General features: G+C 42.8%; 4 protein-coding genes across 5 annotated transcripts; 3 read left to right on the top strand and 1 right to left on the bottom strand.

Annotated features, from left to right (window-relative positions):
* Positions 1–3: 3 nt before the first annotated feature.
* ccdc117 (coiled-coil domain containing 117) lies at positions 4–2,598 on the bottom strand. Of its 2 annotated transcripts, none has more exons than XM_049762323.2 (6): positions 2,434–2,598; positions 1,884–2,045; positions 1,755–1,802; positions 1,409–1,672; positions 900–1,040; positions 4–788 (listed from the first exon to the last, which is right to left on the bottom strand). In XM_049762323.2, the coding sequence occupies exons 2-6, from the start codon at positions 2,024–2,026 to the stop codon at positions 563–565; spliced, it is 822 nt and encodes a 273-aa protein (XP_049618280.1). In that variant the 5' UTR covers positions 2,027–2,045; positions 2,434–2,598; the 3' UTR covers positions 4–562. The 2 variants fall into 2 exon arrangements, with proteins under 2 accessions (XP_049618280.1, XP_049618279.1); XM_049762322.2 differs by having other exon boundaries at positions 1,755–1,805; positions 2,434–2,597.
* An 86-nt stretch (positions 2,599–2,684) lies between these two features.
* tcn2 (transcobalamin II) lies at positions 2,685–6,157 on the top strand. The gene is made up of 10 exons (XM_049762319.2): positions 2,685–2,846; positions 3,124–3,190; positions 4,080–4,269; positions 4,357–4,526; positions 4,667–4,819; positions 4,935–5,107; positions 5,230–5,404; positions 5,497–5,677; positions 5,744–5,862; positions 5,975–6,157. Exons 2-10 carry the CDS (start codon positions 3,133–3,135, stop codon positions 6,034–6,036), a joined length of 1,281 nt encoding a protein of 426 aa, XP_049618276.1. The 5' UTR covers positions 2,685–2,846; positions 3,124–3,132; the 3' UTR covers positions 6,037–6,157.
* Positions 6,158–6,506: 349 nt separating this feature from the next.
* dguok (deoxyguanosine kinase) lies at positions 6,507–9,006 on the top strand. Its single transcript, XM_049762321.2, has 7 exons — positions 6,507–6,924; positions 7,002–7,111; positions 7,335–7,516; positions 7,694–7,841; positions 7,924–8,039; positions 8,173–8,272; positions 8,401–9,006. Exons 1-7 carry the CDS (start codon positions 6,714–6,716, stop codon positions 8,425–8,427), a joined length of 894 nt encoding a protein of 297 aa, XP_049618278.1. The 5' UTR covers positions 6,507–6,713; the 3' UTR covers positions 8,428–9,006.
* A 134-nt stretch (positions 9,007–9,140) lies between these two features.
* spaw (southpaw) lies at positions 9,141–11,492 on the top strand. The gene is made up of 3 exons (XM_049762320.1): positions 9,141–9,646; positions 10,332–11,113; positions 11,189–11,492. Exons 1-3 carry the CDS (start codon positions 9,400–9,402, stop codon positions 11,339–11,341), a joined length of 1,182 nt encoding a protein of 393 aa, XP_049618277.1. The 5' UTR covers positions 9,141–9,399; the 3' UTR covers positions 11,342–11,492.
* The last annotated feature ends 2,815 nt before the right edge of the window (positions 11,493–14,307 follow it).

Here is a 14,307-nt window from a genome sequence, read left to right as displayed (position 1 = left end):
CACTTTTTCAACAAAAGAATGAAGCATCATTTTACTAGAAAACAAATACAAAGGAAAAATGTCTCACTGCTGCGAGCATGCTGACAAACTCAAATCCAATCAAAAGAGAAATTTCCAAGATTTTGTAAACGCCCATAAACTCAAATAGCATACTTGCTAAGCAATATAGAAATATGATCCTTCAACCACAAGTACAAGGTGATGCATATTAGCATTTGGGAGGAATCATGTTCCTATTTATGACGGCAAAAGGGTACAAAAATCTGGGGTTGTGCTCTGCAGATTACCAAAAGGCAAAGCAAAAAAAAAAAAGAACAACAAAATACACCTGCCAGTGTAATGTAAACAGTGTAATGTTTACTCGACTTTGGCAAATGCTTAGAATTGGTAAGAGAATGAATACCTCTACCCTGACACAGGCTGTGTGAATGTTGCTATGAAGCAAGTTGTGACAGATATCACTCAAGTTGCAAAATGTGACCAAAGCAGTGGATGATTCCGACAAGTCTAAAGAAACCAAGTTAGTTCCAAGCATGACATGTCCGAGCAGTCTTGGTCCTTCTTACATTTCCATGTCCTCCTCTCCACAGCTTTCAGCGACTGGAAAGTTAAGGAGAGGGCTGTGCGTGTCGACAGGAGTGCTGTGCGGGGTGGGCGAAGGACATGGAGTGGGGGGCTGTCGCAAAACAGTCTGTGGTTTCCTCTGTTTCTGCAAGGAGCCTTTCAGTCTGCGACAGAAGGGGTTCTCTGGTGGCCGCCACAACACCAGCTCCATGCAGGAATGGCTCCTAAACAAATGACGTAGCAGGAGTCAGTGGCAAAGTAAAATGTCCAGAGAGCTTTTTTTTTTCTTTTTCATTTTTCTATTTCACTTGACAATCTGAAAGCAGAGAACATACACAGATTGGGCTACTGTGTGTGGGAGAATGTCACTGATGCCTCGCTGCAGGCCTTCCTTCAAACTGTCTGAGATGACCAACACCGGCCTTCGTTGGGCTGGTTCCACATCGAGATCCTCGTCATCGTCCTCCAGCGTTATTCTAGTCAATGATAGATCAGTCTTAGTTTTTTAATTTTTCAATGCCATCTCGAGAATGCAACGAGCTAAGCTTGAAGTGCCTACATTTCGAAGCACAAACACTATGGTGTCTCAGAGAGACCACGCTTTGCAAGCCTCCCACCAATATCTTCAGCAGAGATACAAACAAAATGTCATCACAAATTAGTTTTAGTCAGTGCACTGACTTAAGGCAAATTTGTGATCCGGTGTTTTGTCTCCTTTGAGTATCGTAGTATAATTGATCCAGTGGTGCGGAACAGGCTGGGTCATGCAGCTTAAAGCTGAAAAATACACATCTGAAGACTTATAAATGTACTGCAACTCCGCCGTATCGCAGCTGTTACATACCTATTTTCAATTTCCCGAAGTCTCCTCTGAGCTGCCTCGATCTCCATGCGGGAGCTCGCCGTCTCAGGTCGGGATGGGGAAGAAGAGGCCAGCAATGGTGTCAGGTTGCGAGGGGTTGGGCAAGGCTGTGGTGGAGCATGGCTGGCTTGTTGGGTACTCAAAGTAGAACAATTGTTTGGAGAAGGCCAGTCAGGACTCCCAGTGACGTGTGACATGTCCAATTCGGTTTCCGCTGATATTCTTCTCCTTTTGGCAAGACATCCTCTGAAAAAATGGAAAAAGGTTTTTGGGAAAAAAAATCTAACACACTTCCACTGTATCATAACCAAGGCTGTTTTATACATACTCATCATCAACTCTCCTCCTGTGCTTCCTGAGGCACCTCATCTCCCAACTGCTGTGATAGAAGATAGATTTTACGCAAATGTTTTGGTAGAAAACTGCGCGGAAATGTATACAAATAACTAAACCTTACCTGTTGGACAGGGTTCCACTCTGAAGTTGGCCAGATGTACATGTAGATCCAAGATCGAATTCAGGAAGGTTTGTGGGCCCCGAAAACGTGCACATGCTTGGTAGAAAACCCAGCTGGCTGCTGGTGGGCGCCAAGTGATGCATGATGGTTCAGTAGGTCAAACTACATTTTAAAAAAAGACATGGTTGGTGAAACGTGCTCAAACAGTCTTGATTTACAGATCTATTTCATCACAACCTAGCACTTTAAGTGTTGGTAAACATGTCAGAGAGACGACCAGACGGGGGCAACTCTTTGGATATCAGCGCATTCAAACAAAATTACTGCTGTAAAATATATGTATAGTATATACACGACACAAATTATAGCATCAACCACCTAAAAGTGCAACTTTGTGGTGTCTAAAATAAGACGTTTGCTTAACAACTGCCCTGCCCCTTTTCGCAATGTTGTTTAGCTTTACTGTTTGTATTGCTAGCTCATGTACGTTACATTCAACACCCCAGTAAGATAGCAAAATAGAACAGTAAACATGCACAACCTTATTTACCTAATAAAGTAGCGTTCGCGAATTGCGTCCAATGTTTGGTCCCCGCAGCTTGCAGTAAATGCAGATAGTTGCACGTAGCAAACTCGTCGGAAGAATCGACAAGATTCTAGAAAACGCGCAAAGAACCCTGGGAGTTGTAGTTGTTGACGAATCGGCAGTGGGAGGAACAAATCCCGTTCGTGCAAACGTCGAAAATTAATGTTTTGATCTCACTCTGACTCCTTAAGCAACACAGTGTGTGAGACAAGACATAACTTCGGTAAATTCTGCAACAAAATAGGTTTTCTGAATTTCCTGGTTATTGGCGAGCTCCTCCTCTGTGGTCGCAAATAGTAAGTCACGTGACACCGTGGAGGTCTTATCATCCCAGCTGACAAACTTGTCGCCTTACTCTGGATTGACGCTCCAAGGAGGTAACACATGACTCTACATGTTTGACAAAAGTAACGTTATGATGCCGGGTTACTTTCATATGACGTCACCAAGAGCGTGTTTATATGTAAAGCTGTTGGTGGATATTTATTTATACTGCTGTGATTTGATTGGCAATTTAGAGCGTACCGTTTTCTCCTTCAAATTTATTAAACTGTTGATGAATTCTTCAGGACTTTGTATTGAACACTTCTGGTTGTTGTCTTATTTGTTCAAACACTTGGTACACTGGTAATTTTTGTTTTTCTCTTTTTGAAGGTAACCAGGATGTATCATTTAGTCTTAGTTTTCGGGCTACTGGCATTGGCCTCCAGTTTACCTTGTGGTAAGTGTTAGTACACTATTGTGAAATTTGGGAAGAATCCAGGTTAAAAACAAACATGATTCGATGATCTGGATGGCTACCGATTTTGCAATTTCCTTATGAGTGTTTCCCAATCTCTGAACAAAGGCATATTTTTGCATTCAAAATGTCACGTACACCAACAATTGTCTAAAAAAAGAAAAATACTCTTCAATAGAGTGGACAGTCTTATTCGATAGTACTAAAAATAGGAAGTGTGTCCAAACTTGTTTTGTTCGAAAGGGGAATTGAAGAAAGATTCACACAAATCTTAAAAAATAAATTTCAGATCAAGTCAAATTACATAAAGTCCTGTGGCACACTTGCACATAGGTGAATTGCTGTTCTCCGCCAAACGGTTTCGGCATGATCAATTGGACGATCTGGGTCCAAGTCAGGTCAAATATCCTGCCGTTTTAGAAATACAATCATGTTCAGTTTATATTGTTAATGTTATGGAGCAGTTTAACGTAGTTTACATAAGTGTAGAACTGCCTTGCTGTCTAAAACTCTTGTTACCTAATTTATTAGCTATGATGCAATGCAGTATATAAGATGGAGCGTTCATTATCATGGAATGCCATTATACACGTGCATCACAGTTAATTAAAACCAATCATCTTTGTAAAGGCATAACTGCTTTGCCCTTTTAAAAATTGAGACAGTGAACAATCACTTTAATGAGCATATTGAGAAGATTTAGTAACAAAGGCTCCTTTATGTATTGTATAAAACTGAAGTCCAAGTGCCTCAGTTTCGTCCTGATGTTCTTGCTGAACCAGCAATTCTGAGTGTGACACGTTGAAGTCAGCAAGCCGTGGGTTCAGCAACTGCTTTTATGCACAGTGTGCCATTTTCTGTTTTAACCCAGATAATTCTGGATCCAACCATGAGCTGCTGCTTTCACTAAATAAAGATCTTCTACGCTCTCTGGAGGGACAAGAAGGACTTCCTAATCCCAGTGTCCACTTGGCATTACGGCTATCGCACTTGCACAACCTTTTAAAAGAGGGGGAACATTTAAATCGACTGACAAATAATTTACACAATGACCTTCAAAGGTAATTTGTCAGAATGGCCACTTTTTGAGTTGAGTATGAAGATTGGATCGCTTACCTGGCTGTGTCGTGACCTTTTGTGCACTTTAGCGTCCTCTCTGGTGGTCAGCCTATAACCGGCCGCTTGGCATTGTATGCTCTGGCCTTGAAGTCATCTTGCTATGACCTCAACACAGTCACCTTCACTGTAGATGACAAGAGTGAGACACTGCTGACGGTCCTCAAGAAACAGATTGAACGAGAGAAAGAATACATAGCCTGTAAGTTTACTACTGTTTTCTTTTTTTTTTTGTCATAAATTCTATTTGACTGTCTATACAGTAGCCCTTCATTATCATTGCCAGGATGTTGGTCTTAAATTTTATCCAGTAGTTCAAATGATCTGTCTTCTCCTGTCCAGTCAGCCAACGCCCTTTGACTAACTATTACCAGTACTCATTGGGTGTACTCGCTCTATGCGTGAGCGGCATCAGGGTCAACAACCACGTTGTCAACAAGCTCATCAAGGCAGTTGAACATGAGGGCTTTCAACATGGAAACAGTGAGAGCATTGGTGGGTAAACCTCTTTCAGATGTGTGCTGTCATAGTTTATGCTTGTACTATAGGTGTTATTGATAGCCTTCATTTTGATGATTCCATCAAGGCCTCTCCCACTTGTGGTTTATAGATACGTATGCTATGGCTGCAATGGCCCTCCAGTGTGTGAAGAATTCTGGGAGTTATGCACTTAATGCTGTTGAGCTTGACACGGCCCTGACCAACATCAAGGAGAAGCTCTTGACATCACGAAGGAGCGATGGTCATTTTGGAAATGAGTTCAGCACTGGCCTCGCTGTTCAAGTAAGAATCATTTTTATAGTGGAACCGCTGAAGTCTGGTAGTATGGTGTTACAGTGGTTGGATCAACCGTTTCTTGTTTCCGCATCATCCAAAGCCCAAATCTTCTTGAATGTTGTGTTCAGGCTTTTCAGGCAATGGGTATTCCGGTGTCAGAGTGTGCTGCCTCACTGGAGGCCATTAGGAGGGATGCAAGAGGCAACAAATACCAGAACCCCATGGCAATATCTCAGGTCCTTCCAGCTCTGCAGCAGAAATCCTACTTGTCTGTTCAAAGCAAGAGCTGCCTCAATGAGGACAGTAAGTGCCCCTTTAGTCTTTACATCTGTGGTCTGGTGGTCTTTGTGACCTTTAGCCGGTGTCTACATTGTCACTTGTTTGCCTACATACAGACACGCTGGTTCTCGAGCCCACCGACCCCGTGGTCGTCACGCCCAGTACGACCAAAGTGGCCGTGATGTTGGAAGTGGTGACATCAAGCGGGACATCCACTGTGTATTCACTGGATGTGCCTAAGGAAAGCACTCTGTTGGAGGCCCTTCACCTCCTCAAGGAAATGAACAATGACTTCACGTAAGTTTATTTTTATTTTTTTTCATAGTATGTGTTCTTGAAATATAAATTGGTGGGTGCATGCAGGTTTGAGAATGAATCAAGCCTATGGGGACCATTCTTAAGTGTGGTGAATGGAGAGCGGGCCAGACAAAGTGACCGCAGATACTGGCACCTCTCGTCTGACGGTACTTCTCTCACTGAAGGTGAAAACACACACACACATGCGCTGTCCATAAGTCGCATAATACAAAAACTAACTTGTTTTGCTCCACAATCTTGAGTTTTACATATTGCTGCATTGTTTCTGTGTTTTAGGTATTGCTGATTACAAACTAAAAGTGGATCAAAAGATCACCCTAAAAAACACAAGTTATTAATGCTGAAATCTGAAATCAATCACAAGTGATCCAGTGGGGAGCCGTTTGGAGCACAAGCAACTTTGATTCCTTTCAGTCCAATCACATGTAAACTGATAAGTGAATAAATGTTTCTAATGGCTCCACAGTTGTGTTTGTGTAATATGAGGTCGTAATACGGGTTCAGTCATAACGGCCCCTTGGAAGGAAACCAAGCTCTTGACAAGAATGTCATGATTAAGGAGAATTGCATTTTAATAGAAGTGATCTTTGCTGGTTGCAAAAAGACTAATTCAGAAAAAATGTGTACTGGATTTACAAAATGTCATTCTGATTAAGGTCTCACACCCCATGCAAAATAGAATTTGTTAGGTTCCAAGAAAACTGTATTTCTAATAATGACTATTGAAAAAACATTTAAAGCAGAAAGTACAGTGCCGAACTGATATCCCCCGTCCCATGGTTTGTTTTGAAAAACTACATGCCGGAAGTACGTCATCAATCTTTTCCGGGGTCAACTCGTGTTATTTAATCGCTATCATGGAAAGCTGCAGTGGTTGATATTTCGTTTCGTTCGGTCAAGCAGATGGAGATAAACGTTCTTTAGATAAACGTTTGAATGCTAAAATTCTCAAGACCACGATAAGAACGGAGTAATACTTGACAAAATGACTTGAGTAGCACTACTCCCTAGCACGATGGTTTTCCTGCACAGGTGTATCCTCAGTCGGTTGTTCATAACAAAACCGCAGACAAGACTCTTGCAGCTGTGTGTAACCCGTGACTACTTGCTCCGAGATATTGCTCCACCAAAACATAACAGAAGTACCATGGCTAAAAGAATGTACTCCGGTGCAGCCTTGTCAACTCAAGATGGACTCAAGAGAGTTTCTATTGAGGGAAATATTGGTAAGTTCCATTTTCCAGAGATTGTGTGTGATCGACCTTAACAATTGCAACTATCCCTGTGTCTTTTGCAATTTTAGCTGTTGGAAAGTCAACCTTTACAGGACTCTTGAGAGCAGCTTGTCCAGACTGGGAGGTGGTTTCAGAACCTGTCAGTCAATGGCAGAACATTGACAGCGGGACCTCAAAGGTGCGTGCAGGCTTTCGTGTCATCACCACAAAAATCTAAAAAAACAATTATTTGTACAGAAATTGCTTGTGAATGCTGATGCTTGTAATGCTTCAAAGTGCTTGAGAAATAAGAAAGGGGAAACAAATGAAAAGAATCTCAGATTTTTTTTGTAATTTCATTGCAAAAATAAATTCCGTCAACACAACTTATTTATATGATCTCTGCTGCTTTGTCACTACAGGAGAAAACTGTGAGTAACTTGCTGGAGATGATGTACCAGGATCCTCAGCGCTGGTCCTACACCTTCCAGACTCACTCGTGCATGAGCCGCTTCAAAACACAGCTCCAGCCCGCGCCTGCTCGCCAACTTGCCTCACAGGGAACCCCTGTGCAGGTTTATGAACGTTCCGTCTACAGTGACAGGTCAGTCAGATGCTTTATTATTGCACCGGAGGACTTGTGGCCACAATGCCCATAAAATCTAATGACATTAGCCTTATTGCATAATTGTCAGTTGGACTATTTATGTTGTTTTTGAAAAAGTAGCATTTTATTCTGAATGTGACTTTAAATATTCTCTCATTTACTTTTCCCTTGCAGATACATTTTTGCCCTGAACATGTATGAGCTGGGCTGTATCAACTCGACAGAGTGGGCCATCTACCAGGACTGGCACTCGCTGCTTGTGAACCAGTTTGGACACCAGGTGGCACTAGAAGGCATCATCTATCTCAAAGCACCACCTGAGGTCTGCACTAGCTCTTACCATTAAAGGTATCAACATTGCATTTGTGGCCGTGTTTAATTCGTGACAAACATGTATATGTTAGAAATGTATGGAGCGCCTGCATCGTCGAGGGAGGCAGGAGGAGAAGACCGTGCAGCTGGACTATCTCCAGAAGTTACATGAGCAGCATGAGAGGTGGCTTGTGGAGAAAAAAACTGAGTAAGTGATGCTATCTTTGTGAAGATGGAATTTCTATACTGGATCTCATTGAATGTAATCACTGTAAGAAAGTATATTTTTATTTGGTTTTACTTTGTCAAAAGTGAAACATGGCTCCACTATCTTCTCTCAGGATCCATTTTGAGTGGTTGAAAAAGATCCCCGTGCTGGAACTGGATGCCAGTGTGGAGTTTCAGAGTGATCCCAAAGCACAAGAGAACTTCATTACACAGGTGGGGAGAGGACTGTTAGAAAATCGCTGCTGCTATGCAAACATTCGCCACAAGAGGGCGCTTTGTTCACGTTGGAATTATGATTGTGCATTTTCAGCAATGAATGTTTGGTCTTTTTCATCCTTCAGGTGAAGGATTTCTTCACTGCTTTATGAGGAGAGTGCCATTGCACGTGTGAATACATCAGTCAAAAGGGGCATGTGACGTGAATCCTGACCTCCACACTCTGTCATTAAAAAGTTGACTTCTACAATAAGGTAATATGCTATGACTGTCGGACCACAGCTTGAAGCACCATTGTTTTTATTTGAATGTTCACTTGCATTGCTTTGCTCTGTTCTGTTACATGCTAAGTAATGTGATCCAAACCAAAGCTTCATCAAAATGTCTTTTGAATGATAGTGCTCACTTCTGATTTATGCTGTTAGGTGTTAATTCCTTCTAGTTTTGCTATTTTGCTCTCAGAAATCTCTCTCCATCTCATACTGCAACTACAAATGTATCAACAACAATGTGTTTCAAATAAGATAAGACAAAACTGAGCATTATTTTGTAAAGGCATATTTTGACTTTTATTATTCATCCATCTGACATAATACACACACATAGTGATAATCTTGACCTATTGGTTGAACTTGTGACATGACTTGTGATATTTGTTACATTACATGTTTGTGTTTTTTTAATACAGTACGCTCCTAGTTCTTTGTGTTAATAAAGTTTTGTCTTTTTCACTTTGGTGGTCTTCTCTTGCTTCTACTTAACATTGAGGTGTTAATGGCTGTAGGCATTGTAGGTGTTAATTCTTAACCGATTGCTGCTTCTCCACAGGATTAAGGCTTTTGAGTGAATATAAAAGCTGTGGGCAGTGTGACAGGACAATGACCTTGGTGAAATAGCGTTTTTTTTTTTTTTTTTTGTTGATCCACTGTTTGTGGTGGTCTCTGATGTGCTCTGGTGATCAGAAGGCCCATCGGGATTCCTGGAGTGGTCAGGGGTCATCAAAGGGCAGCTGTCTGCTATAAAGGGGCCTGTCTGCTCTTCAGTCTGTGCGTCACTTCAACCTGAGAGACGTTGAGAGAGGGAAGCAAGACCTTAACCTCTCGTGCTTGCAGTTTCACTCCAAAATGGTCTTCTACGTGCTTCTTTTCTGTTCTTTTGGATTGGTCTGGTCTACGCAGAAGCCTAAGTATCACACAGCGCCGGGGAGCAGTGTAACCCTGAGGAACGTTTCCCTGCACCCTCACGGCAAGTTCCCTCTGTACATGATGCAGCTGTATCGCTCTTTCAGAGCGGCCGACGTGTCAACAGCGGCCGATTACACCAGTAGACCTGCTCGAGAGTCAGACTCCATCATCAGTCTCATGGCAAATGGTGAGTGAATAATAGTTTTGTATTTGCTCCTCGTTTCTCCAGTAGATCTCTGACCGCTGTTATCTGAGATCTGACCCCCCCTTTTTTACAGCCCAGCAAGTGTCAAAATGCTTATTCCACTTTAAAGGCTTTGTCCGTTTTATGTGTGAGGGTGTGTATATTAGCCCTCAGACGGCCTTGCACAAGGGGGTCAATATACATCCTGTCCTGTTTCGCCTCCCACCTCAGTGTTTTGACATTTGTCCAAGAATCTGGTTTGTCCAGTCACCAAGCCTCCCTCTGTTCTGGAAAGCCCTTTGAACATTTATTCAATATTCATGAGAAGGTCCTCCTGGTACACACTGTGTCCTCACAAGTTCATTCATCACACTTGTAGAACTGGGTTTTAATAGTTAACGGTTTTCCACTACTGCGTGACATCTGGCACCCGAGTAGGACTACAGCGAGGCAAAACTATTTTTACATGTGCATGCTACTACTGGTAATAAACATTATTAAGACATCATTAGTTGTAATTAATTTGGACTTTTGTTGCAGAGTAAATTTGTTATTTATTGTTTTTTTAAAATGTTTTCATTTGTAGTTAATATATTTAAGTGCTTAAACCGCTTCCACATTCTGCTTTCTATTCACGTTTTTTTTTTTTTTTTTTTTTTTTTTTTTTTTTTTTTTTTTTAACACCAAGGTTGCCGTCAAGCGGACAACAGATGGACTGTTACTTTCGACATGTCATCCATTTCAACCAGCGACAGAATCCACTTAGCAGAGCTCCGCATCCGACTGCCGGGCCTATCCGCACACAGACGGGCCTTAGTGGATTTGTATCACTCCCGAAACTGTGAGCATGAGGCGGACCCGTCCTGCCACGACGAGCGCATTCTCCTGGGAAGCGTCAGCGCATCAGCCAGCAAGTCTTCATGGAAGGTTTTCAATGTCACTACACTTTTGAGGTACAGGCTCTACCAAAGAGACAGACTGTCAGGCCAAGAGGCCTTGGGAGAACTGGACCTTGGGAGCGGTTCTGGGGACTTTGGGGAGATACCAAGCAAGGGTCTTTTCAAAATTCCAGGAAGCCAAAGTTGTCCCACCTCTGTTCGAGCAATGATGGTGCTATTCTTCAAACATGACGCCCCTCAGGAAGGTCACTCAGCCTACAGCCTAATACACACTGTGGAAAACTCCAAGTACATCACAATGGAGCGAAGCAGTGGCGAAAGCCAAATCCGACGCCACAAAAGGAACAGGATGGAGACGGTAATGATGGCAGCCGGGCCCGGGCCCACCACGCCGCCGGATGTCATGCAGCGGGCCCTTTGTCGCAAAGTGGACATGTGGGTGGACTTCGAGCACATCGGCTGGGATGAGTGGATCATACATCCGAAACGCTTCAACGCTTATCGCTGCGAGGGAGAGTGTCCGACACCCCTGGACGAATCCTTCAACCCCACCAACCACGCGTACATGCAAGTAAGACGATTTGACCGCGGTTGGTTTGATAATCGGAGCTGCTGACTCATGTTTTCTCTTGTGTTGTTGTTACAGAGCCTTTTGAAATACCACCACCCAGAGAAGATGAGCTGCCCGTCCTGTGTACCGACGCGCCTCGGGCCTTTGTCCATGTTGTACTATGAGAATGACGACCTGACCCTGCGCCATCACGAGGACATGATCGTTGAAGAGTGCGGCTGTCACTGAGTGGCCTGACGCAGTTCAACAAACATCCCCCCTGGCAACAAGGGTGATGCTACCATCATCTATACAGAGTGTTACACAATACTTCCTTATGTCTTTAGTATGAAAAGGTTTATATATTTATACTCTATATTGTATATTTTGTACATAAAATATCCCGAATTTATTAAAACTTTATTTTTAAAAAGTGTTGTGCTTTATCTTTTCTGACACATTTGGGTAAATGGAATAATGATAGCTCACCTATTCAGGGTACTCATTGAAATCCCAAATAAAACTAATCGAACAGTGGTTGGCCAGGTAACTAAACCTTCAGTTTAGTATATCATGGTCAAAGGTCACAGGTGACAAGCTCTAGTCCTCGGGGCCGCGTTCCAACATGTTTTCCAAGTGACCCTCGTTAAGCGCAGGTGCGTGAAAACTTTTAGCTTCTTTCACGGTCAAAAGGAGCTAAAAGTTTTCCCGCACCTGCACTTAACGAGGGAATCACACGGACACTCCATTAGGTACACCGCCATTTTCAAGTGTACCTAATAACAGGCCATTTTATTAGGGAAATATCATGGTCAAAGGTCACAGGTGTCAAGCTCTAGTCCTCGGGGCCGCGTTCCAACATGTTTTTCAAGTGACCCTTGTTAAGCGCAGGTGCGTGAAAACTTTTAGCTTCTTTCACGGTCAAAAGGAGCTAAAAGTTTTCCCGCACCTGCACTTAATGAGGGAATCACACGGACACTCCATTAGGTACACCGCCATTTTCAAGTGTACCTAATAACAGGCCACTTTATTAGGGAAATATCATGGTCAAAGGTCACAGGTGACAAGCTCTAGTCCTCGGGGCCGCGTTCCAACATGTTTTCCAAGTGACCCTCGTTAAGCGCAGGTGCGTGAAAACTTTTAGCTTCTTTCACGGTCAAAAGGAGCTAAAAGTTTTCCCGCACCTGCACTTAACGAGGGAATCACACGGACACTCCATTAGGTACACCGCCATTTTCAAGTGTACCTAATAACAGGCCACTTTATTAGGGAAATATCATGGTCAAAGGTCACAGGTGACACGCTCTAGTCCTCGGGGCCGCGTTCCAACATGTTTTCCAAGTGACCCTCGTTAAGCGCAGGTGCGTGAAAACTTTTAGCTTCTTTCACGGTCAAAAGGAGCTAAAAGTTTTCCCGCACCTGCACTTAACGAGGGAATCACACGGACACTCCATTAGGTACACCGCCATTTTCAAGTGTACCTAATAACAGGCCACTTTATTAGGGAAATATCATGGTCAAAGGTCACAGGTGACAAGCTCTAGTCCTCGGGGCCGCGTTCCAACATGTTTTCCAAGTGACCCTCGTTAAGCGCAGGTGCGTGAAAACTTTTAGCTTCTTTCACGGTCAAAAGGAGCTAAAAGTTTTCCCGTACCTGCACTTAACGAGGGAATCACACGGACACTCCATTAGGTACACCGCCATTTTCAAGTGTACCTAATAACAGGCCACTTTATTAGGGAAATATCATGGTCAAAGGTCACAGGTGTCAAGCTCTAGTCCTCGGGGCCGCGTTCCAACATGTATTCCAAGTGACCCTCGTTAAGCGCAGGTGCGTGAAAACTTTTAACTTCTTTCACGGTCAAAAGGAGCTAAAAGTTTTCCCGCACCTGCACTTAACGAGGGAATCACACGGACACTCCATTAGGTACACCGCCATTTTCAAGTGTACCTAATAACAGGCCACTTTATTAGGGAAATATCATGGTCAAAGGTCACAGGTGACAAGCTCTAGTCCTCGGGGCCGCGTTCCAACATGTTTTCCAAGTGACCCTCGTTAAGCGCAGGTGCGTGAAAACTTTTAGCTTCTTTCACGGTCAAAAGGAGCTAAAAGTTTTCCCGCACCTGCACTTAACGAGGGAATCACACGGACACTCCATTAGGTACACCGCCATTTTCAAGTGTACCTAATAACAGGCCACTTTATTAGGGAAATATCATGGTCAAAGTTCACAGGTGACAAGCTCTAGTCCTCGGGGCCGCGTTCCAATATGTTTTCCAAGATACCCTCGTTAAACACACCTGTGTGAAAAGATTTTGTTCATTTTCACGTTCTGCAGGAGCTAAACGTAAAACTTGCATCCAAAGCGAGGTTCCAAGTCCAAAAGCACATTTAGATGTATGCCCACACCTGGGATTGAACCAGCTTCTTGCTGGGTAAGAGCTCATGTCACTAACCATTTGGCCATCTTACCCTTATAAACTTTGGCCATCTGCACATTTTTATACTAGTTCCTGTTTAAAGTGAAAATCTACAATCGGTTCACTCAAAAGGTTTGTTTAAAGGAATCGTTCACCAAATTGTTCGCTACACTTTGTTATTTATTTATTCCTTTTTTTTTTTTTTTTTTTTAACCTCGTGTAGTGTACCTATTGAAGTGTCCATGAGGTGTACCTAATCACAGGCCACTTCATTAGGGAAAAATCGTTTAGGAAGTGATTCGTTCACTGAAAATAATTCGTTCTTTTGAACGAATCGTTCACTCACGAGCCAGCACTAATCTAGTGCAGTTTCGACACAATACTTATTTAATAATATACCAAAATGATAAGGAATTGTAATGCAATAGATCACTGTCACCAGCAATGCTGCTGATTATTAAATACATTCACAACAGAAGTATTTTTTCTGTTGGATTTGGCTCGCTTTGATCAACTGATTAAGGATGGGGAAATACAGTTGTCATTGTGGGACAGGTAGTTTCCTGACCTCGTGAGGCAAATTTGAAATCTGATCGCATAGAAGCACATTTCTAATGCTAATATAGTGTAAGTTACAGCTTCCAACGTTTGCGAGCCTGAAGGCAGATTAGATTGACATAGTAACATACAGAGGCTGAAATCTGATTGACAACAATAAATCAATATGAAGCACTTGAGTAGAAGGCCTTAATGGGTAATATGAACAGGATAAGTAAAAAAATGACAGCAATATA

Source organism: Syngnathus scovelli, chromosome 3 (genome assembly GCF_024217435.2).
Source record: "Syngnathus scovelli strain Florida chromosome 3, RoL_Ssco_1.2, whole genome shotgun sequence".
Taxonomy (NCBI): Eukaryota; Metazoa; Chordata; class Actinopteri; order Syngnathiformes; family Syngnathidae; genus Syngnathus; species Syngnathus scovelli.
This window is presented reverse-complemented; position numbering and strand designations above follow the sequence as displayed.